The 23,595-nt window shown below is 33.3% G+C and overlaps 2 protein-coding genes across 9 annotated transcripts in view; one reads left to right on the plus strand and one right to left on the minus strand.

Moving 5' to 3' along the window:
• The first annotated feature begins 974 nt into the window (after positions 1-974).
• LOC128868811 (uncharacterized) lies at positions 975-2,534 on the plus strand. The gene is made up of 3 exons (XM_054111342.1): positions 975-1,464; positions 1,536-1,643; positions 1,701-2,534. Exons 1-3 carry the CDS (start codon positions 1,456-1,458, stop codon positions 2,112-2,114), a joined length of 531 nt encoding a protein of 176 aa, XP_053967317.1. The 5' UTR covers positions 975-1,455; the 3' UTR covers positions 2,115-2,534.
• A 3,849-nt stretch (positions 2,535-6,383) lies between these two features.
• Positions 6,384-23,595, minus strand: part of LOC128868810 (proton-coupled zinc antiporter SLC30A1) — a 70,087-nt gene continuing 52,875 nt past the window's right edge. For 5 of the 8 annotated variants that reach the window (XM_054111333.1, XM_054111336.1, XM_054111338.1 and 2 more), the window contains exons 3-4: positions 7,751-8,477; positions 6,384-7,677 (exon numbers count right to left, since the gene is read on the minus strand). In XM_054111333.1, coding sequence (XP_053967308.1) covers positions 6,950-7,677; positions 7,751-8,477 — 1,455 coding nt within the window. In that variant the 3' untranslated portion in view covers positions 6,384-6,949. Of the gene's footprint in view, positions 7,678-7,750; positions 8,478-8,709; positions 9,546-23,595 lie in introns of those variants that run through there. The other 3 variants (XM_054111341.1, XM_054111340.1, XM_054111339.1) reach the window with 3 other exon arrangements.

Below are 23,595 nucleotides of genomic sequence, written 5' to 3' on the forward strand. Positions count from 1 at the left end.
AAAATTGGTTTATTTGTAGTCTTAAGCATAAAAAAGTATGAAATTTAATAATTTTGATATTTATTCAACGTTAAAAATTTTGTTTGGAGTTATTTATTTTTATCTTCGGTTCTTTTTAAAATAAAAAAAATAAAATGGATAAATGTACATTTTTTTTGGGAATTTTTGAAAAGAGGAAGAAATTTAATAATTTTGATTTTTGTTTTCAATGTTAAAAATTTGGTTTTTAGATCTTCAAAGTGAAATATCTTTTAAATTAAAAAAAAAAAATTTTTTGGAAAAATTTATATCTTTGCGTTTTTTTTTTTTGTTATTTCAGCATAGAATAATTCAAAAAAATAAGTTTTTTCAAGCCTACAAATAAACAAATTTTCTAAAAAATTTGTGGAAATGTCCAACATACTTGACATGGAATCGCTCAGTTACTGCACTTTTTCTGTTTGATAGAAACACGAAGAGGAATGCAATGGCTATAATAAAAACTTCTCAGGGCAATTGTTATTATTTTATTTATACAAATAATTTGCTCACACCAATAAGAATTCGCTAGTAATTTGCAAAACCTCTTAAGATTTATGGATTCAAAAACTCCGCCTTATGGGGTTAGGAGTAATCAAAGGCCCGAAAAAATCATGATTTTCAATAATATTTTTTTGTTAGTCAATTGCTTTGTTTTACAATAATAAAAACATAGCATTAATAATACATCATGTTTCGACAAAAATTTCTAAAAAAAAAATTAATAATTGTAAAAGTTATTGTTGTTTGTGTGGAGCCTGTTTCTCCAGAAGTTCCTTGGGGTGATCATCACAAGTCCTTGGAGATTCATCTTAAATCAATCGGACAAGAGAAATTCAATTTATTAAGAAAGAAACTTGCGCCTGATCGAAGCTTTTTTTTTTAATTAACAATATGGCGGCCTCAGGAAATATTTTTCAGATTTTCGAGAAAAAACCGACAAATAATTCTTAAAAAAAATCGAAATTATTGACAAAAAAAAAATCCTTCGACCAGGCACTAGTATTTATGTTTTTCAAAATCAGTATACATTGTTTTGAAATCTTCCAAGCGGGTTTTAAGTTACGGTGATCACCAGTTCAAAAACATAGTTTTGAGTAAAACGCATTTAAAGTTTTGCTATTGATATCCGGAGCGCCCGAGCGCCCATTGTTAATTATTCAATAACTGGAAAAGTATTTGTCGGATTCACTTCAAATTTTCACACAATATTTTTAAGATATTAGTGGTACTCATGTAATGTTGCAAACATATGGCATTTATTGCAAACTTCGCAAGGTGGCAAAGTCGCAAATCAGCTGTTCATTTTTACATGCAATTAGGTTTGCGATATAATGGCAAACTTTGCTAGACTATTTTCAGTGGCATCCGTGGCAATTTGTCGCAAATCATTATCAGCTGTTAAGCATAAACGCGCGATTCGCTATTTGCTTTGAAATGGAAGACGTAAGTAGACACATTTGTAATATTATTTTGTTAATATTTAAAAATCAATTGGTTTATTTATATATTTATAGAAAACACGATTACGCATTAATGGCACTTTTCGGTGGAGTGAACAGCAAACCAGAGATTTGCTTACGATTGTCTTTGAGAATGTGAAGGATCTTCCGGAACAATTTGAGGTAATGCTCTTACACTTTCCATTACTAGCTTGATTACATTTTACAAACTTATTTTAGAAAGCAACTGCTCAAAAATTTTACGATCGCATTAAGCAAAATTCGCCAATTTTATGCACAACCAAATGGGATAATATGCGCACAAAAATGAGACACCTTAAAACCAGTTTTATGGCCGCGGTCAAGTGGAAAAGCCAAACGAGCGCAGGATTGCTTGAGAATGGAGATGTAATCAGTGTAGAAGAATACATCAAAAACACTTGTCCATTTTATGATGACCTACACGCAATTTTTGCACGGCGCATCAATATCCAGCCACCAGCAATCTATCAGTCTTCAGAGCCAGTGTTGTCCTTGGAGAATAATGAAGAGGAAGTGTTATTAGAAATTGATTGCGAAACATCTACGAGTTTGCCTGAAAGTCCATTAGTGAGTCAATCTGTTTTAATTTCTCCAACATTTCCTGAGGATTAAGTCAGTCCGCCTTGTTCATTGGCATCAGATATTCGCACACAAAACAATACAACGACAACAAAAACGATTACGAAAAGGACTAACTTATAAAATTATTGCCAGTGCTCATTAAACAGTAGTGGCAACTTTGAAACTTTGCGATTATTACATAGATGCCACATTAAAAGAGTACCACTATTATATTTTAAGAAAATGCTAAAGAAATACAATTTTTTGAGAATTCTGACTATTCTTAACCCCTTATGTGATATGCAATAAAAAAAAACACCAGTCTAACGGTTAGACGCGATAGAAGTGAAACCTTCCGTAAAACAAACTGAGAGAGAATAAGACGAAAGCAGCATTAGGAGCAAGATAATTATAGGTTCATTATAATATTGCTATAAAGTTCATATTTTATTTTCTTCATTTTATTATTATTCATCCTCAATGTTTTCAATTTCAACAAATGATACGAGTGGCTCATGATAGCTAAAATATGATACAAATGCTTTGGTTTCGATGTTGTCAACATGTCTTTGAAATACCGCGTCAATGGTTGTTTTTGATCGTGTTGTCGATTCAGTGCGATTGTTACACATTTTTAAATTGAATGTTGTATTGAGAACGTCAATTAAAGGAACCGCTGTGTCCAATGCAAAATTTACGTTAAAATCGCCACTTAAAATCATTGGAACTTTATTGTAATCTTTTCTAAGTATCCGCGATACTTCTGGTGTATACTTTATTAAATTTTCGTGAATGAATTCCGTGATGCTATTTATTGATTTTTTTTTCTGTCGATATTCACGACACTTTTCTGCATTATTTTTCGGCATAATTGCGGTAAATATTTAAAAATGAAAATATTTACGAATATAAAAATACACACGCGGTTGCTATTATGAGCGTCCCCAGCAAAACCTGCGTGACCGAAACTCTAACACAATTACATTTTTTTGAATGTTACAAACACATATGCACGCAGGTTTTGCTGGGGCGTGACCGAAACTCTAACACAATTACACATATGCACTCGTATTTGTTTGAAAATCGACTTTTTTTTTTTGGTTCTCCGTCACCTTTGGAAAATGTGTAAACAGTAAGCAAACTTTATTCATATATTTTTCCTCATTTTTGCATCAGTAAAATTAAACAAACGTCGTAGCCGAATGGGTTGGTGCGTGACTACTATTCAGAATACACAGAGAGAACGTCAGTTCGAATCTCGGTGAAAACACCAAAATTAAGGAAAACTATTTTTCTAATAGCGCTCACCCCTCAGCAGGCAATGGCAAAACACCGAGTGTATTTCTGCCATGAAAAAAAGCTCCTCATAAACATATCATAAAATAAAAAAATAAAATAACTGTATAAAAAAAATGTTTTTCTTGTGATTCGAACCAAGGATTTTGGATCGGAAGCTCACATTGCTAGCCGCTCGGCTATAGCGCCATGCTGTCGGCGCTGACCTAAAAGTTATTTAGTTCGTCGCTACGTGTATATGTAATATTCGTAGCCAAGAGTGTCGCTTTTTTCGTTTCACTTTTTCTCAAATCACTCCCAACGATTCTAAAGAAGTTTTCACTTCAAAAACTCTTATTTAGAGAGTATCGCAAAAAAACAAAAAAAAGATTTAATCACCACATTGTTTATCTTAACTTTCGTATTTGCTGTCCGATTTGTGTAAACTACATATATTATTATGGCAGGCTGTAGTAAAGGGGTGCAAATAGCTTATTTTTCACCTAAAGGGTTATTCATATTTAAGACAACATTTTGTCAGTGAAGCCTTATACCCGGAGATTAGCGGTTTCAAACAAGCTATACTTTGAAAACTTTATTTATAGGTTTTGTGCGCTCTCCTATCGAATATGCAGTATTGGTTCCAGGATGATAGAATACCTCAAGAAAGCATGATACAGTACTCATTTCGCCTTGGTATTGGTTATAACCCTATAGCCATTTTTCTATAAAAAGAATAGAATGTACACAAAAGGTGTCTCTTAACTTAACTGCTTACTACCTGAAATTTGAGAGATTCCTGTTCCTTGTCTCAAGCTGATAACTTTACAATCTTTGGAAAGCTGTGGATCTATGCATATTTATTCAAGTCGTCATTGTTTGCACTTATCATTTGGAAAGGATAAGTTTCAATGTTTCCAAGCGCAATCTCGAATCTCCTATCAATTTTATTTAGTAAAAGACGAAAAATCATATGCTGTAAATGCTTCTTTGGCTAGATCTGTTAAAAAATTCCATACTAACAACCTTTTTTAAATCATCAAACCAATAAAACTATTCTCCACCAGTCTTTGCGAATTATCATGATTGTTCGTGGGCAGAAATAACAAAAAATAATAAAAACAGGAAATTATTGCCAACTACTGGGTGCAGAAAAACTTGTCAACTTTCCAACACATGATCACAACTCACCAAAATTCAATATAATGAACCGTTAGAAGTCTACAAAATACAACAAACAAGCTTTCACATTTCTGTATATGATTAGTACATACCTATATTCTTAATCGTATATGTCTTTTTTTCATTTACATTTTTGTCAATTTTCTTTTAATTTTTTGCACTAATGTTTGCAATGTGCACACATATTTCCAAGTACTAAATAATTTCAACTTAATAAAACAATGACACGGACGATGATGGATGATCGGCAATATCCGATTTTCCTATATTAACAAAATTGTGTTCGTTTTTTTTTTTTTTGTTTAAACCTAAACTAATTCACTTGTACTTATTCGGCTAAAAAGCTTGCAGTGCTTATAAATTTCTTAAAATACAGTTAGTAATTGATTTAAATTCATCAGAATCCTATAGCATTTGTATCAAAACTAGAACTAAGTTACAGTGGCTGAAAATTGTAATGGAACAGTATGTTTTTATTAGCTTCCTCCTTAATATTAAATTACCTAAAATAATTTACGATTTTAAAATCCTATTTTTGTACATCTATTGTCATCACTCAAGTTCAACAACGTTAACATTAATTGCAAAGAAACATTAAATTTACTAAGAAAAGGCACTGTTGAAATTAAATTTTACATTTCATGTTTGAGCTCGTATCTATGAGTTGTGGAATTCTCCGAAAACTTTATTTTAGAAGTTAATTTTGCTACTGCCACGCGGCAAGCAAACATCGGCCGGCTAAGCATAGAGTGACTATAACTTGGCCGTCGAAAATTGATTGGCTAAATCTGTACGTGGCAGTGGAGAGATCGCTAATCGAGATCCAACGACTGTTCCCAATATCATCGAATGGTATAAAAATATAAATTTTGAAAATAGCTCTAAGAACAAAATGTCTTTGAGTCAGATGCACGGTGGCTATATTGAAAAAATCTAATCCAGAAACAGCGAGAAATGTGCTTAGTAGTTTGTTTATCACAGGCGGCCATCTAGAAAAAAAAACGTTTGGGGGCACGAACAACATTCAAAAGCGAAAGGAACGTGCCAAAATTTTATTCACAAAGATTTATCATTCTGGGGAAAAGTTATATTCACTAATTTTTGTAGCAGCATACTCATTCTCCATACATATACTGGGAATGCTGCTGAAGTGACAGTCCTTGGCCGGGTCGTTCCGGTTACGTAGAACCGACTGTCGTGGGATTCATTGGTGAACATATTCGGCATGAAGCTCATGAAGAACTACAAAATATGAACCCCTGTACAACAATTAAGCACGGTTTATGCTCAGTAATGATATGGGATTCCATACCATCAACTAAATATGGGCAAAACATCTTAACCCTCCTTTGGGCACGGGTCTTTTTCGATTTTGGACGCGAATTTAACATATTTCTATTATTGCTAACGACTTGAGCTTCCTAAAATTTAGTTCTCTATCGAATTATGGATATGAACTTTTAAAAAGAATCCTCGAACATGGCGAAAAAAGGCCAGACGCGGGTGGTCAACCGAAGGTTTAAAAAAAAGTTTTCCAAAGGAAGGTTAAACGTGAATGTAAAAGAGAGCACTTGAAATCTCGGAATAGAAGACAATTTCATGTTTTACCAAGGCAATGATTCCAAGCACAAAACAAATGTTGTGCGCATTTGGTTGCATTATAATTACCCTGATGTGATTGCTACTTAATTTCATCGAGCACGCCAGGCGTTAGTTGGGGTCAAAGAATTAAAAAAAAAAAAAAAAATTATAATAATAAAAAAAACAAAATAATAATAATAGTAAAAATTAAAAAAAAAATAATAAAAATTAAAAAAAAAAAATAATAAAAATTAAAAAAAAAAAATAATAAAAATTAAAAAAAAAAAAATAAAAAATTAAAACCACCACATAAACAATGAAATAAAGTTGATGTCAGCTTAAGAAGAACGAATCAAAATTCCGGTCTAATCGAGGACAAGTCGCTCGAAAGCTGTCATACAATAAAAAGTACTCGCTACCAAATATTATTAATTCCTGCAAAGTTTTAAGTTTTCTTAGAGTTCCTAATGTGTTCCTTTATAACTTTAATTCTGAATTGTTAAGTCGCTTTATGTAATGCAATATTTTATTTCGACTTATTGCTTATAATAAGACTATATCAAACTTACTTCTTAAAATAAATATACTCTTTCTTCGAAGTTTTGTGGTTAATTCCGTGCTCAGGTGGAAATTTGTAAATTCATACTGTCCCATTATAATTTTGAGTCGCTGTATCTGCATGCATACTTCTGCATGTAACCACTTAAATATATACACACAAAGTGCATAGTCAATATTAGTACTAAAAATCTTAATAAACTATACGAAAACTACATATTTGGTAGCAGTCATAGCTCAAAATAAAAGCATGATCGATTCAATAACAATATTTGTATATTCCAACTGTATCAACTGGTTTTATCCATCTCACTTGGCATGGGTACCTCCATGTCTTTTCTTTCAGTCGACTTCTCAGACTTTTCTTCGGTACTATGCACCTCCTCTGTGGTCGCCAAATTATGTTCACTAGAATCTGTTCCACTCGTCACCTCGGCTGCTTCATTCTTTGCCATTACATTTTCTTCAATACTCTCCGATTTATTTTCTGTAACTTCTTTCACGTTTCGTGTTGCTGGCTTTTCGGCATTATTTTCAATTTCTTTGACATCTAAATTTTTTACATCAACTGGTTTAGCAGGCTCGGCTTTATCATTAGTACTGATATGCTTGTGAAGTTGTGTATCGCTGCCACCATCGGGAGATGCGCTGATCACTTCACGTAGATCAGTACGAGAATCTTTACAACATACTTTATCCAAGCAATCTAGGGCGCTACACTGCATCAAACACTCTATAGATGGCGATTTCGCGCTTTGAAATTCCGGTTGTATTGTGATTTCAGTAATGCCTCGATCATGGAAAAACGCGCGTACATCGTCAATAATTTTTGTATAAAGTTGTGGATTTTCGAACATTATGTGTACGGTAGCAACTGATTTATGGGCCGATAATTGCCAGATGTGCAGATCATGGTAGCTAACTATTTCAGGAAATTGCGTAACCATAGTACGCTCGAAGTCCTCCATATCAATGGAACCGGGAATTGTTTGCAGCAGGATTAGGCAAGACTGTTTCACTATTTGAACAAAGACAATTAAAATATAAATTATATGTGTGTTGTTTTATTATTTATAACAAAGCATACTCACTATAAGGATAGCTGAGGGAGACTAGTAGTACACATGAAAATATCGACAACACGGGATCTATAAATTTGGCTGTATGCTCTTCGTCCTCCGCCATATTCACAATTAATGCACACACTATAACGAATATTGTGCTCGACACATCGCGCAACATCTCCACAGCTCCTTGCCGTTTTGGTATATAGTGTATGCGTCCGATATCTGCTTTGAGATCATTCTTTAGCTGCCGATCAATTTCTCTGTTCGCTTTGTCCGGTTTTGATAGTTGTCGCTCGTCGGCTTCTAATTCCCCACTAGTTGATAGTACGCGGTCCAAAACCACATCCCCACTAGGTGTCACATGTAAAAAGCTACCCTGGTGCATTGTATAGCCACCGATCAGCAGATACGTTAATCCATTCAAGATAAGCCCCACAAATCCAAGTATCATTACAGTAACTGGCAAGTGCATTGTATCTTGATGATCAATGTGTACAAGCGTCTGTAGCGCCTCTACGACTAACGAGAACGAGAGGGATGCGAGTATTATAAAAACGATCAGCATGGTCAATATATCGATGCGGGTCCAGCCGAATGTATTACGCAACTTCATTTCACGCCGCTGACGTGTTGCTGAGGCTGAATGAGGTCCCGACATATTAACCACGATAATTTGGTCCTTATTCGGCCCATTGGGTAAACTGCTGACACTGCCACCAGACATTTCGAAGTCATCACGTTTTCGGCTGTGCTGTAAAGAAAAAGTTACACTTTAAGTTAATTCGTTATTGTTTGTGTGCACCCGTGAGTGTTTCATATGCTAATTATTACTCTGTGAAATTTACGTTAACAAAGTTTAATGTATTAATTTGTGACTCCCCTCAACAGTTCGTCGGTTTTATTGATAAGTTATAAATGACAAAATACAAATGTTTCTAGTGAATAAATTACTATTTACAGGTTTTGAGGTATAAATATCCTACCAAAATAATGTTACACCTTAGAAAGTTTAAGAAAATCAAATTTATTATTTCATTTACTCCTGCTTGTCTTCCAATGCTGCAATATTTTCTCCTCAGTACTAAACAAAGACGCAATTTCAATATCATGAAGAATGCAAAAACGTTTAACAACTTGCAGTGATTGTAGAGCTTCATTTATTGAAGGAGCATAATCATCTTCAGTTGGTTTTTCCGCAGCTATTCTATTCGAGCTATGTTCTTCAGTACAGGACTCAGTAACTGGATGATAAGTGGGGTTTATCTCTTTTGTAGATGATTCCTCATTACAAGATATATTTTCGTCACAAAATCCGTAGTCAGTTTTGATTGTTTCGAGAAGCGGGCTTGAGCTATTAATAGAAGATTCATTGACGCAATGCTCATTGAGCTCACATTTATATTTCGAAAGTTCTACTCCATTACGCTTCCGCCATCTAAAGAGCCAATTTAAATTTGGCTCAAAGTCATCCTTTAATTTAATAGCAAGCTCCTTCGCTTTCTTAAGCAGAACCGTCTTAGATATAAGTACATTTTGGCACTTGTTTTGATTGAACCATTCACATAGGGCATCTTCGACTTTTTCATGCACACCTTTCCTTTGGCGCTTTCGCAGAAGGCTGCCATTCTGTGCAGCTTTATTGTACACTTCTCGATTTTTAACAATTCTATTTATAGTTGATAAAGCGCAGTTGTATTTTTTAATCAAACTTTTCTTATCAGTTTTATTGGCCACAGCTTTTATTATTTCTATTTTCTGTTTCAACGTCAAAGAACTAACATGTCTACCCATTTTGCAGCACTTTGTATTGTTTTCGTTTTTTGTTGTGATGACCATTTACCGGTTTTTCACTGAAAATAATCGATAAAATATTTTCATCGACTTTCGTTCTCTTTATCGATATAATGGAAACTGATTAAAGCACGGTTGCACATGAAACCCAATCACACTATTTTCTCAAATACAGATGATTATGAATTATTCTTGTTGTTTTTATAGCAATACAATTAAATACTGATGCGATCGATGAATCTGCAATTACCTGTTCACTTTACGGGCTAGCAAATAAAAAAAACATTTTAATTTCGCTGCCAATTTGTAGCTGCAGATGATTATTTGATTTGCATGAGTGGCTTCACGGTACCATTATGTTTTTTAAAGACTCTTGCGCACAGACAATGAAAAAACTAAAGGGAAAGCTGTTAACATTTGCGAAATCAGCTGAAATTGCTTAGTAAGTAATTATTGTTGTTGCCTACATTTAAAGGAGGAATGTACTTAAGCGGAGGAAACACTTAAAATTTAAAATTCCATGTAGAATTTATTGAAATTTTGTTATTCATTCATTTATTTTGTTTTTATTTTCTTTGCATTATTTTTATTTATAGTTGGTGGCATCTTTTTAATACTGTGCTTATAAATTACTACATTAATAAAGTTACAAACAGTGACAGAACTGATTTCAGTAAACGATTATTTTTGATAATGATAAACGGTTCACTAGACAGAGCTAATATAGTTTACTGGGGCGGCAGCCCTTGGTCGGGAAAAACTCGAGTCATTCCCGTAACCGAGAACCGGCTGCCATGGGAATGTTATTATTATTTTTGTTAGTCTAATTTTTAATGAGAACGAATGCGTATAGTATAAAATGTATAACACAGATAATTCTGGCTTGAAGTTTAAGTGAGTTGGATTAAATTCGTATTTGAATGCACATAGGCAAATGAGGAATTTTTCAGTGCCCCACACAAGGTACAATACATTGAATAGGTAGCAGCAGTAGATTAGCTGATTTGTTTTATTTCTATTTATTTGGTCTCTAAATTGTCAATATGTATCTGTTTATAGATTTTGACATTTTAGGGACCTCATATGATCTAAAGCTACTACCCGTACAACATGCCTCTGCCGCATCACTCTCATTCATTCAAATACCAACTTATAAATTGTTTGAATTTGAAGTTGTTTAACTTCCGTTCTGGAGTTTCGCGTACTCCACCAAACTGTATGCAAATGTACACCCGAACGCCGCCCTTGCTTTGTTTAGCCTGCAGTTGATATCTTCATCTGTGATAGTACAGCCGGAGGTAGCAGAAGATTTCGACAAAATCCACCAGACACCCGTCAACTATTATATGTCTGTCTTGCTTTATTGTGTTTGACTTTCATAGCCTTCGTCTTGGCGATGTTGACCTTCGGCCCGACAGTGCGTACCAGCGTGACTTCGCTTGCCTGTCAGTGAGTTTGTGCAGGGTCAATTGCTGTATAACTTCAGGGGATAACCTTGCCTTACGCCTGCGTTTGTGGTGAAGGGGTCGAACTTTTATATATATCGTAAAAAGTTTGAAACTTGGATTATTGTAGGCTTTACAATAGAATGAACTATATTTTTTAATATAAAAAGAAAATAGTTGAAAATAAAAAATGAATAAATAAATAGTCAAAACTAGTCAATATTAGGTGTCTTTATAATCATTTCGGTGGATGGATAATGCAAAGTGATTAATGAATGTTACTAGCTTTGCATAGATTAAAGAATTTATCTTTGCCCATTTTTCATTCCAACTGTTTGGAATATTTTTATTTTTTTTTGTTTGATATCACCTTTTATACAAAGTCTACGCGGAGTTAGTGAATAAAATTAGCAAACTACTGAAATAACGTACTTTGCCTCTGTGAAAAGTATCATAAGTGGGCGTGGTTATCATTCCATGTTGATCATTTTGCATCCTAACTATCCGCAGAACTGCATATCAATTTTTGCGTAACTTATCCGTTGCACAAATGCATGGAAGGATGGACAGGCAGCCATGGCTAAATTGATTCGTATCCTCATTCTGCGTGTTTTGGCATATACATGCACATATATTTTTATCTATCATATATCTATATCTATGTATCTCATTATACCCCAAAGCGCTAGTGAGCGCCGATATAAAAATAAATGAACACATTAAAGCCACTTGCAAATTCCAGTTTTCTGTTGTCGTTTTCGCTTTCCTGTTTTTGCCGACATTTTTCGATTTATTTCTGCCAACAAAATTTACCTTCTTTTTTGTTGTAAAATATGCATAAGCGCAAATTTCTATACGTGTATGTATGTATATCAATGGATTTTATGTTATGTAATGTGATCCGAACAAGCTCTCCGGTGTGCATGGGGTGTAGCTCGGGCTGTATTACAATACTGGCAAAGTCGTTTGCTGCCGTTTTACGGAATTTCACGCACAAATTGGCGCGTGCCTGGTCGATCTAGTGTCAACATTGCGGTTGAAGTCAATATACATACATACATATGTACAATACAATAAAAAAAAACACATGCACGAGTATGTATGTATGTCAGTGTGCCAGGCTAGCCATCAGCTGTGCAATTGTAGTTAAGTATGAACTATTTGTTGTAAGCGCATTGCTAAAAAATATTTATAAAAAAGATATACAAGTTGCACTTCTTATAGTAAATTTAGCAAATAACAATATAAAAAACTCTCGCATACATTCTTAAAGTCTACATTTAATACATAAATCGAGAGCTCCAAAGCGCTATGCCGCAGCGCAAAGACAGATGCTTTTTGCGATAAGCTATTTTTGTGGCCTGCTGTTCGCATACCCTGGCTATTGAACTCTGAGGCTGTATTACACTTTAGATCAGGGCAGCCGTTTATAAATCTGTTTGAATGGTGAAAAATATTGCACAATTGCACTTTCCATTGAATTTATTTTCTCACAGTCGTTTACGTTTATGAATTTCTGAGTTGAATACAAAATTTGCTTGCAGAATTTTAATTTCATCGTTATTATTGTTTGGGTTTATTTTATTGTTTTAGCCGTTGGTCATTAACACCAAAATGAAAATGGTCGTCAGTGATTGATTAACCTTGAATATTGCAATTGCATTGTAACTGAAGCAATTAATGGGCCAATGAACGCAGTTAATGTGAACTTTTTTTGGTTCAGTAGTAGTAACGGACATATTTGGTCTCGTGCGTGTTGAAAATTCAAAATTTTAAAGTTCCTTGGACAATAATATTTGAAGTTAAATTTTAATTTAGGACCACTTATGACGGGTCCAAAAGTGTTTCAGTCAAGCCCACCTAAATTTTTTTAACATACAGAGTTACTGGGAAATTCATCCTATATAAATATTAGTTTGGGGAAAAAGAAATTTATTATTTTTGCGAAAAATGTTTGCACAAATGGCTTACAATTTTTGTATGGTCGATCTTAAGTCCTGGGCGATTCTATGACATGCCGGTCAACTTCGAGTATGTCTGTGATTTGATCGAAATTTTCTTTAATATTAAGGGCATTATTATTTAGGACATTTCTCATTATTTATATAAGCATAATATTCTAATAATAAGAATTGAGTAGATTCTGCAGGTAGTGCAACATAACATATATACCTGTCATAATTGAAAATATCAAAAACAAACGAAAAAAAAAAATCGAAATAGAAAGTAGTGAAAGAATAAGAGTTTCTTTCAGAAAAAGAAGTTATTAAACAAGACTGAGCTAAAATAGATAACAAGACTGAGCTAATCTGATAACTTCAAGTTTATTTCTTCAAAATATCGAGGGCAGGATATACTGTTTTGCACGATCTAAAAGCTTTTCGAAAGAGTGTTTTAGGTCATTGACCGGAATGTCGTTCAGGATGTCGGTGCAAGGCTTTTGGATGGCCTCTACGGACGCAAAACACTTTTCTTTCATTGCCAAATGCACTTTTCCGAATAGGTAGAAATCACAGGGAGCCATACCAGGCGATTAAGGTGAGTTATTGATGTTTAAAACGCGATTTTTAGTCATAAAACCAGCCACAAGAGTGGATCGATGAGATGGTGCATTATTATGCAATAAGCGCCAGCTTCTTCCTTCGCGGTATTTAGGGCGAATTCGACAAATACGATGTAACAAACGTTTCAAAATGCCAAGATAGAAAACTGCATTGACGGTTTGGCCTGTTGGGATGAACTCATTGTGGGCAATTCCCTTGAAATCATAAAAACAAATAAGCATCGACTTGATTTTTAACTTCTCCAAACGCGATTTTTTGGGTGTTGGCGCGTCTGGAACCTTCCATTCGGCACTTTGAGGCTTAGTTTCAGGTTCTTGTGTTGTGTTCAATGTTGTAAAGAAAGTTCTCGCCTCTTTATTGAGGTCTTTCGAATGTTGAATTCTGAGCAATTTTTGGTCCTCAGTTAACTTGTGCGGAATGAAACGTACACAGACCTTTCGTAAGCCCAAATTATCAGTTAAAATGCGATAAATCGATGTTTTGGATAATTCCATGAATTTTAACGATGATTTCGGTTCAATTTTGATAAATTGATAAATTGTTAGTAAATTTGGATGGAGTTTTCGGTGATTACTGGTTTTGGGCCGTTCATTGTCATATATGTCCTCACAACCATCTCTGAAACGTGTAAACCACTCATGAACTCTGGCAGGAGATAGACAATCATCGCCATAAACTTTTTCCATCAATTCAAATATTTCGGTAAACGTTTTACCAATTTTAAAACAAAATTTGATATTAGCTCTTTGTTCGAAACCCATTTGTGTACGGATGACACTTTAGACGCAATAACTTCGCTTCCACTGAACCGAATGTCACCAAGCTTTCACAGGAAGTCAGCTAGGGATGTATCTTCCAACGTACTAACTCATTAAAAAGATGGCCCCATCAAAACATTTTTATGGCACCAGTCTTGTTTATTTTAAACTTCACCTTGTATAATGAGTAAAAAAGTTATGATTGTTAAGTTCTTTTGTTTTAGTGACGCAGTTTTAAACAAATTTTTTTCTTATGAAATTTTACCATCCACTGGTTGAGCGCTCAAAACGCCAAATTTTAGTGATGACTATTATGAGGGTATGTAAACCTTTTACAAAAGCAGAAAAAACCTCACTTTTGAACTGACATTTAAAAACATACGTACAGCAAAAAAAAAAAAAATTGTATGAACGTTTAAAATGTGGAATCAAAAATAGTTAAGTTTTGAACATCACGCCATACAACCAAATTAATCAGAAATGATCTAAATAATAATGTTCTTCAGTATCTAAGCTGGTTTTTCCGCTAACTCTATATATATGTATGTATATATTATAAAGGATGGTTAAATTTCAAGGCTCGATGTTGAATGTGAACCACACCTAAACGTCAACGACACCGTTGGACTTCTTTCTTTGGGGTTATTTGAAAGAAAAGGTGTACGTTGATAAGCCAGCAACAATTCAAGAGCTAAAAGATGAGATAATTCGGTACATTAACGGCATAGAACCTCAATTATGCCTCAGCGTCATCGAAAATTTGAACCATCGGATGGAGGTGTGCCGCCGCGGTCATTTGGCCGATATTTTATTTCATTCGTAATTGAGCCATACCAATATTATCATAATAAAGAGAAATAATAATAATTTCCCAGAAAAATTGTATTTAATTCAAAATCAACACCGGCTCTTGAAACTTAACCACACTTTACAATAGAAAGGCTAATGCTTCTGCAACTACGTGTCGAACCGCCAATCAGAGTAAAGCTGAGCGAGTTATAGCACATTTACCGAGTAATTTTGATAGTTTTTTTGTTTCATTTAATTGGTGCTTACACCCATTTTGATTCTTTGGCCGAGCTCCTCCTCCTATTTGTGGCTTGTGTCTTGATGTTCTTTCACAAATAGAGGGAACTATAGTTTTAAGCCGACTCCGAACGGCTGATATTTTTTTGAAGAGCTTTTTCATGTCAGAAATACACTTGGAGATTTGCCATTACCTGCCGAGGAGCGACAGCTATTAGAAAAAACTTTTTCATCATTCTGGTGTTTCTCGAAGATTCGATTGTCAAAATATGACAAATGTAACTTTCTTCCCGTTCCTGTAGTATTCAAATTGGAGCAAAAGGAATATACATGGAAAGAGTACATCTTCTCATCTGCTTTAGGCGAGAAGGTGCAGTCGCATCCCGCTTCACTGCCTAAACTCACTTAGCATATCTCACCAGGTGAGTGTTTAGCTGCAATTAGTGGTGCCGTAGCCATAACACCAAAACCGTAACATTACATTATTTGTCGATTAGCCATGCCGCAACCATAAACAGCTGATATTGGAGTGAAAGAATAGCAACATTTGAATTTTGCGATAAAAACACGGATAATTTCCCATTAAGTCAGTAAAATTTTCGTCGCTCATTTCTAATATTCAAATTTTTATCGCAAATATCAAAAATCTAAAGTGTTTTGCAGCTGCTTTCGAGGAAAAACCGAAATTTGATAGACACATGCGGCTACGCCTTTGGTTACAGCGTTATGGTGCTGCTAAGCTACGCCACCACTAATCGCAGCTTTAGTTGGTTTTTGAGCGTGATGAAATAAGTAGGTTAGTTGAGTTTAAGTAGCGGAACGGGCCGGAATTACACTTTGTCTTCGTGCGTCCTTCTGCAGAAATAAGAAAATATGACATTCATAATAAATCTGATTTTAAAAGGCGATCCTTGAAGAGTGAAACCGGTTCAGAGATATAGTGGTCACCGCAAAACGTCTTTTTTAAGAGGAGCTCTCGAAGATCAGCTGTAGCTCCTTTCCAAACAAATATTTTTGCTAATACTAAGTCTTAAAATACAGTTGAAAGATAACATAATATGTGTGAAAAAATTTTAGATTAATAAATTTAAAAGTTTTCTTAGAAAAAATTCTGGAAAATTAGCTTTCTTCCGCTACAGTTAGAAGTATATAGCCCCTTAAGCTGAGGCGTGAATTATGTGTGTGTTTTTGTTTTTGCTATATATATGAGTCTGTGGTGAAAACGAAAAAGTAGTGATAAAGAATGGTTGAGATAAGAATGCCACTATCGCAGAACATATCAAGCCAAAAAGTTATAGACTTGGAACATTCGCAAACAAAACTCGGCTGGCAAATTCATCACTCAAAAACCAATTGAAATTATATTTATATTTATATTTATTTATATTTATATTTATATTTATATTTATATTTATATTTATATTTATATTTATATTTATATTTATATTTATATTTATATTTATATTTATATTTATATTTATATTTGCGTCAGGAGATTTTCGCTGGTTAGCGAGTACTCACTCTTCACTCATACAATCGTTTAGCAGTCTAAAGCATACCAATCGTCCCATTTTTATTAGTCGTAGAAAATTTCTAGATATAATATTTATGATCAAACCGCTCACAGAGTCAATTTCTAGCCCATTTCCTCTGGCAAAAGTAAGCCTTTATGTTTCTGTTCCATTATTAGGTCTCTTTTTTTAAAACCATATAAAGAAATTGCGTGCTTAATGAACCATTTGGATTCTTATGCCACGTTTTTAAATCTAATTTTATCACTTGCGATATATCAGACCCACTTTTTACTATCAAGAAAACTATCCCACTCTATCTCTTCATAAATGACCAGATGTAATGAAGCCACCTGCAAAATTGTCCGTCAACTATGGCCGACTCTCAATTCTAAACGCACAGAATCTTTGCTAAGCCTTAGCACACTGATTTCAGTCATAACGGGACACTGTCTAATAGGAAGGCACGCCCAAAAGATGGGTGTGCAAGCACATGACTACTGTAGAAGTTGTCTTGATGAGGAAGAGGAAGAGACAATCTTGTACCTTCTGTGCCATTGTCCTGCTCTATCTCGACGGAGTTTTGCTATTCTACGCAGACAATTTTTTAACGAATTGGAAGATCTCAGTTCCGCAGAAGGGGGTATTCTAAAACTTTTGAAAAGAACTCACTGAGTTTAGCAGAAATAGCGAAAGCTCCCTACGCGGCATCACAATGGACTATGAGCCTGAGTGCGTCCCACAGGACAACCGCTTCAACCTAACTTAGGTCTCTAACTTTACATATCTGCTAATTTTGCTCTTTTTCACTTCACAAACTCCTGTCCCTCGTCTTGGACCCCTTCGTGTTGATTGGGTGGAAGTAAGGAATCGTTGGACGTGTTGTTATAAAAGAAGAAACATAGTAGACAGCGTCAGCATCATTATTTAATAGCCACACCTCGTACTCTCTAAAAACAGCGTGTAGCCACAGCCTCTAAAATAGAGAAGGTGCAACTCATGTGCCAAAACTCATGAAGGAAATTTACCATAGTAAAATCTTATTGGTCCAAATGGATAATCAGTGCCGAGTTGCACCTTCTTGGTTTTAGAAGTCCTCTGATATAATTTAATATTTAAAATTTCCCTCCCCTGTACAATTACGTAACAGCCGATTGCCTTGCTCATCTATTGTCTGAGATCACCTGATTTCGAACACGAGTGCCCCATTAAGCATTCAACAAAAACTTTGTAATGCAACCCGTGGAAAATAAAATAAAAATTTTAACAATATTACAAATTAAGACTATTTGAAAAACGAAGTACTTAATAATTCTTGTGATTTAAATAATTTGAGGACAAATATTTGCTCGCGCTGGTAATTATCGTTGATGCAACTTAAATGTGCCAAACTTCAACTATTTGCCAAAAACCAATTTTATACAAATACCCATTTTATGATAAGTCTGACTAATTTATTATGGGAAATATTGTTATTAATAAAATGTTATTGTAGGCCTTTTTTATAATTTATTCCAACACACTTTGATGTGTTTTATGGCTCAAGAGATAAGATTATAGTTCGTCGCATTTGGCGCCTTCCCTTGGTGCGTTCTGTTTGAGTTAGATCAGGAGCATTTGAATAAAAAAAAAATATTATTATAATTTATCGTTTTATTTCAACAATGTTTCTAACCCACAAACAAGCGAAAATATTATATATGGATACAGTACAATCCGAGCAGAGTGAACTCATCCGTGCTAGCCCTGTTCACGCACTCAAGATTTTTCTTTGAACTCAAATGTGGAATTTATAGCCCCTGTAAGCTAGTTCATTTATTATACAAATACATTATATTTAAAACATCTTATCATATGCTTTTGCATAGCTGTTTATATAAAGAGAATCATTCATTGCGCTAGTGTGGAATACTCACTAATAAGGCAGTGGTACATAAAACCATCAAGTGTTGACACTCTAAGGCCTAAATGCAATCGCTAGACTATTAAACGTTTTCTTTCAGAGTTAAGTGCAAATGTATGTACATACATATGTATTTATATATATTTGTATATATATTTAATTTACGCACATAAAGCGTGTATTTTTTTATCAAACCTTGTTTATCTCTAAGTAATTATGCTTTATGAGCAATAACATACATACATATTTACAAAATTTAACAGCACTTTAATGCTTTGAACGAAATAGTTACAATACGTAAGCTTTAATATACTATTAACGTTAGAAAAATGTTAACGTTAAAAAAGATGTTTTACTTTTATTAAAGCTTTTTTTTATAAGGAAACTGAAAACATTTTGAAAAAAATATAATATTAAGTTTTATTCAATTGAAAGATTTAGTAGAGAGCTTCCTTTGTTTTTTTTTTAATTTTTTTTTTATTTTAAAAATTCTCTTTTTTTTAATTAGTATTAAACATTTTTTTACAATTTTATTAAACTCTTCTTCTTTTTATTATACAAAAACTTATTAAAAAAATTGTTTTCAATATTTAACATCTTTTTAAATTTTTTATTAAATTTTTTGTATACATTTTTGCTTGATTTGCGTTAAAACCTTCTTTATTTTTTTTCTAAAATTTCTAATTTCTATTTAAGGTGATTTTTATTAAAGATTTTTTTTCTTTTTTCATAATTTTTTTTTAATTTGTATTAAATTTTTTTAATTCTTATTAAAATTTTTTCTTTTTAATTTTTATTAAATAAAAACTTATTAAAAAAATTGTTTTAATATTTAAATTTTTTTTAATTTTTATATTTTGTGTTTTAAATTGTAATTTAAAATCTTTTTTTTTAATTTTTTTAATAACACTTTGGAATTTTTATTAGTTTTTTTAATTTGTATTAAAGATACTTTTTATTAATTTTTTATTAATTTTCGTTTTTTAGCTTTTATTAATTTTTTTTTAGTTTTTATTAATTTCTATTAAATGCTTTTGTTTTTAATTTTTATTTAATTTTTTAAAGTTCTATTTAAATTGTATTATACATTTGTTTTTTTTAATTTTTATTAAATTTTTTTAAAGTTTTGTTTAAGTTTTTGTTATATCTTTTTTAGTTTTTATTAATTTTTTTTATTTTTAGTTTTTATTAATTTCTATTAAATGTTTTTTTTTTAATTTTTATTTAATTTTTTAAAGTTCTTTTTTAAAGTTTATTATAAATATTTTTTTTTTTTATTTTTATTTAATTTTTTTTAAGTGTTGTTTTTTAATTTTTATTAAATTTTTGTTATTTTTTATTAATTTTTGTTTTTTTATTTTATTCATTCTTATAAAGAACAAACATTACATTAAATTCAAAAATTTTTCCAGATATGGGAAAAATCTTGAGGAATCTATTCTTTGTTTTAAAAATGTAAACATTTTTAATAGCAAGAAATTAAATTAAAAAATTAAAAATTGGTTCATTCAATTCAGTTTTGTAAGTCTGATCATTTCCTCATAAGTAATTTTATTTAAAAATAAAGTAAATAATTTTGCATTAGCATTCTGTAAAGTGAAGATACTGGATCTCTGTATGTTTCATAAATAGTATGCAGACTGCGATTATCTATGTCAACTGGTGAGAAGAAACGCAGAGTTGGATCAGGGCGGCAGCAGTTATTTTCTGAGTTGGAAGATTGCATCTGGGAATGGATTTCAGGCAGGAGAGCAATGGCTTTGGTATTCAAAAATTTACCCTTGAAACAGCAATTGAATTTGATATATCTACAGAAGAATTTAAAGCATCGTCACATTGGTTGGAGAACTTCTTTAACCGAAATGAACTGTCTCTAAGGAGATCAACAACATTGTTTAAGCTGGAAGACAGTGAAGTTGTTAAGCGTGCACTTGAGTCTAAGCTTTTTGTTGATGGCATCGATATTTCGAAATACCAACTCTCCAATATGATTGCTATGGATGAGACCGCGGTATTCCTCGGACAAGCAGCTCAAACGACAGTTCACCGCAAGGCTTCTTCGGCAATTGAATATATTGAAAGCAGAGTGATGAGAAATCATCGAAGCAATTTTGTAAAACCAGGCTTACAAGAAGTTGTGAATTGGTTAAAAAATCCATGGGATAAAATAACTGATAGTGATGCTTCCAATGCACTACGAACAGGCTACTTAGACAAGGAGTATTCATTTAACGATAGCTACATATATCGCAAGACATGAGAGATTCGGACCAATGATTCAACAGGAAATGGATTTGGAAGAAAATCAGAATATAATTCAGAATTTTACCATATTTATGACGATATTCCAGAAGAAGATGGCATGACTGTAATTGAATAAATTTAAATTTCTCTGTAAAATAAGTATTAAATAAAAATATATAAATATACATTTCATTTTTGGTGACATATATCGGTCAATATGAAAAGTATTGTATTTTACATTGTTCTGTATTATTAGGTAAATAAATGGAGTAAGAGATGACTTCTTTACAGAAAAAAGGAATTTTTGTTTTCATTTTCCGTATTGAATTTATTATTTGAAACCAAGCTAAATGGCTGCTTTTAAGTACTTCTAGTATGCTCCTATTAATTTTGTGTATGAAGAACGTTCGTTTCCTAAGCGCGCGTATACGAGGGTTTTAAGAACATTTTCTATTTTTGATTAATTAAAAAAATATTTTGGTTTCTTTTTATTTATTTTATTTACTTTAGTCTACAGAAAATGATCTAATAAAGTAATTCACTTAATTAAATATGGTAAATAAAGCAAGCTTAAAATTAACAATATTTTCATTGAAGTTAGTAAAGTTAATAATTGGCAACTTAGAGGGATTTCACAGTTTGAGAGTCTTTAAAATTATTGGAATTTCTTCTTCCATATACTCAAAATGTTTGGTGAATGAAATTTAGTATCAAAAATAACACTAAGCCATTTTATTTCTCACTTCCGACTTGGGATGCAGTTGTTTAATTTATAATTAACAGACAAGAAATGTGGCTTTCTGGCAAATGTTGTTGACATTCAGGAATAAATCGATTGATGGTACCAATTTTGAAAGGCATCGAGATCTGACTGTAAGTTTTGACTATCTGTCAAGTTATGTGCCTCTTGGAGGGTTCCATGTCGTCCGCAAACATTAAACAGTTTGCAAACTTAAAATGGATAGGTAAGTTCTTTAGCAATGGTTCGCAATGACCATGCAATTTTTTTAAATTTCAGTGCATTTTTAATACATATTTTTTTATTTTTAGTTCCGTACAATTTTTTTCATATAACGCATGCATAACAGTTTTTATTTGGACGAAGAATGGGCAGTACCGTAAAGGAAACAATTTATAAAAAATCAACGAGATTTTCAGGAACTTTAAACTTGCACTTTTTTATAATAAAATTTAAGGAACTGTAAAATGGCGTACCAAAAATCTTTCTAGAAATTAAAACCACGGAATTGCGATGAAAATTTCTGAGACTTTTCTAATTTTAGCATAAAATTTGAAAAGTGTATTTTTATGGTTTGTGTTAGGCAGCCGCCGTAGCCGAATGGGTTGGTGCGTGATTATCATTCGGAATTCACAGAGAGAACGTTGGTTCGAATCTCGGTGAAACACCAAAATTAAGAAAAACATTTTTCTAATAGCGGTCGCCCCTCGGCAGGCAATGGCAAACCTCCGAGTGTATTTCTGCCATGAAAAAGCTCCTCATAAAAATATCTGCCGTTCGGAGTCGGCTTAAAACTGCAGGTCCCTCCATTTGTGGAACAACACCTAGACGCACACCACAAATAGGAGGAGGAGCTTGGCCAAACACCCAAAAAGGGGTGTACGCGCCAATCTATATATATAAAAAGAAGTTACATTTCCTTGGTAATCTTATAACTCAAGAACGGGCTCACCTATCCAAACCAAATTTTTAGGCTTTGTTTGGACTATTCAGTAGATGGTTTGTGTTTTAAAATTTTAAGAATCGGATACCAGGGTCTCGAGAAATAGGCCAAAACGTGAACCCGGGTAACCCTAGGATGTGTTTGTACAATATGGGTAGCAAATGGAAGCTGCTGATAATTCTATAGTATAGAGTATTTTTGATGCCGCTCCGTGACTAGGGTCTCGAGATATCGCCCAAAATGTGGACCCCGATAACTTATGGATGTGTTCGTACAATATGGGTAGGAAATGGAAGCTGTTGATGATTTCTATAGTATAGAGTATTTTTCATACCGTTCCGTGACTAGGGTCTCGAGATATAATCCAAAACGTGGACCCGGGTAACCCTAGGATGTGTTTGTACAATATGAGTAGCAAATGGAAGCTGCGGATGATTCTATAGTATAGAGTATTTTTAATGCCCCTCCGTAGCTAGGGTCTCGAGATATAGACCAAAACGTGGACCTGGATAACCCTAGGATGTGTTTGAACCACATGAGTATCCATTCCGGCAAAAATGTAAAGCACTTATGGATTTAATTGTGAAATTATATGTATTTGGGGAGGTGCGTTGCCATATGTACTCCATCGAATGGCAGAAAAGGGGATTGCCGCACGCACATATACTAATTTGGCTGGTACATAAAATAACTCCGGATCAAATCGATAGCCTTATATCAGCTGAAATTCCTAACCACACTGCTGATCCTGGGTTATTTCGAGTTGTCGTTATATATTACATTTCCTTGGTAATCTTATAACTCAAGAACCGCCCAACCGATTGACACAAAAATTTTAGAATTCTTTTCTATCTATGAGGAGGTTGTTTGTGTGAAGTTTGATTGAAATCGGTGTAGCCGTTCCTGAGTTCCCTGTATGGGGAAAACCATAACAAATACACAGCC

The sequence above is a fragment of the Anastrepha ludens genome, chromosome 6 (genome assembly GCF_028408465.1).
Source record: "Anastrepha ludens isolate Willacy chromosome 6, idAnaLude1.1, whole genome shotgun sequence".
In the NCBI taxonomy this organism is placed as follows: domain Eukaryota; kingdom Metazoa; phylum Arthropoda; class Insecta; order Diptera; family Tephritidae; genus Anastrepha; species Anastrepha ludens.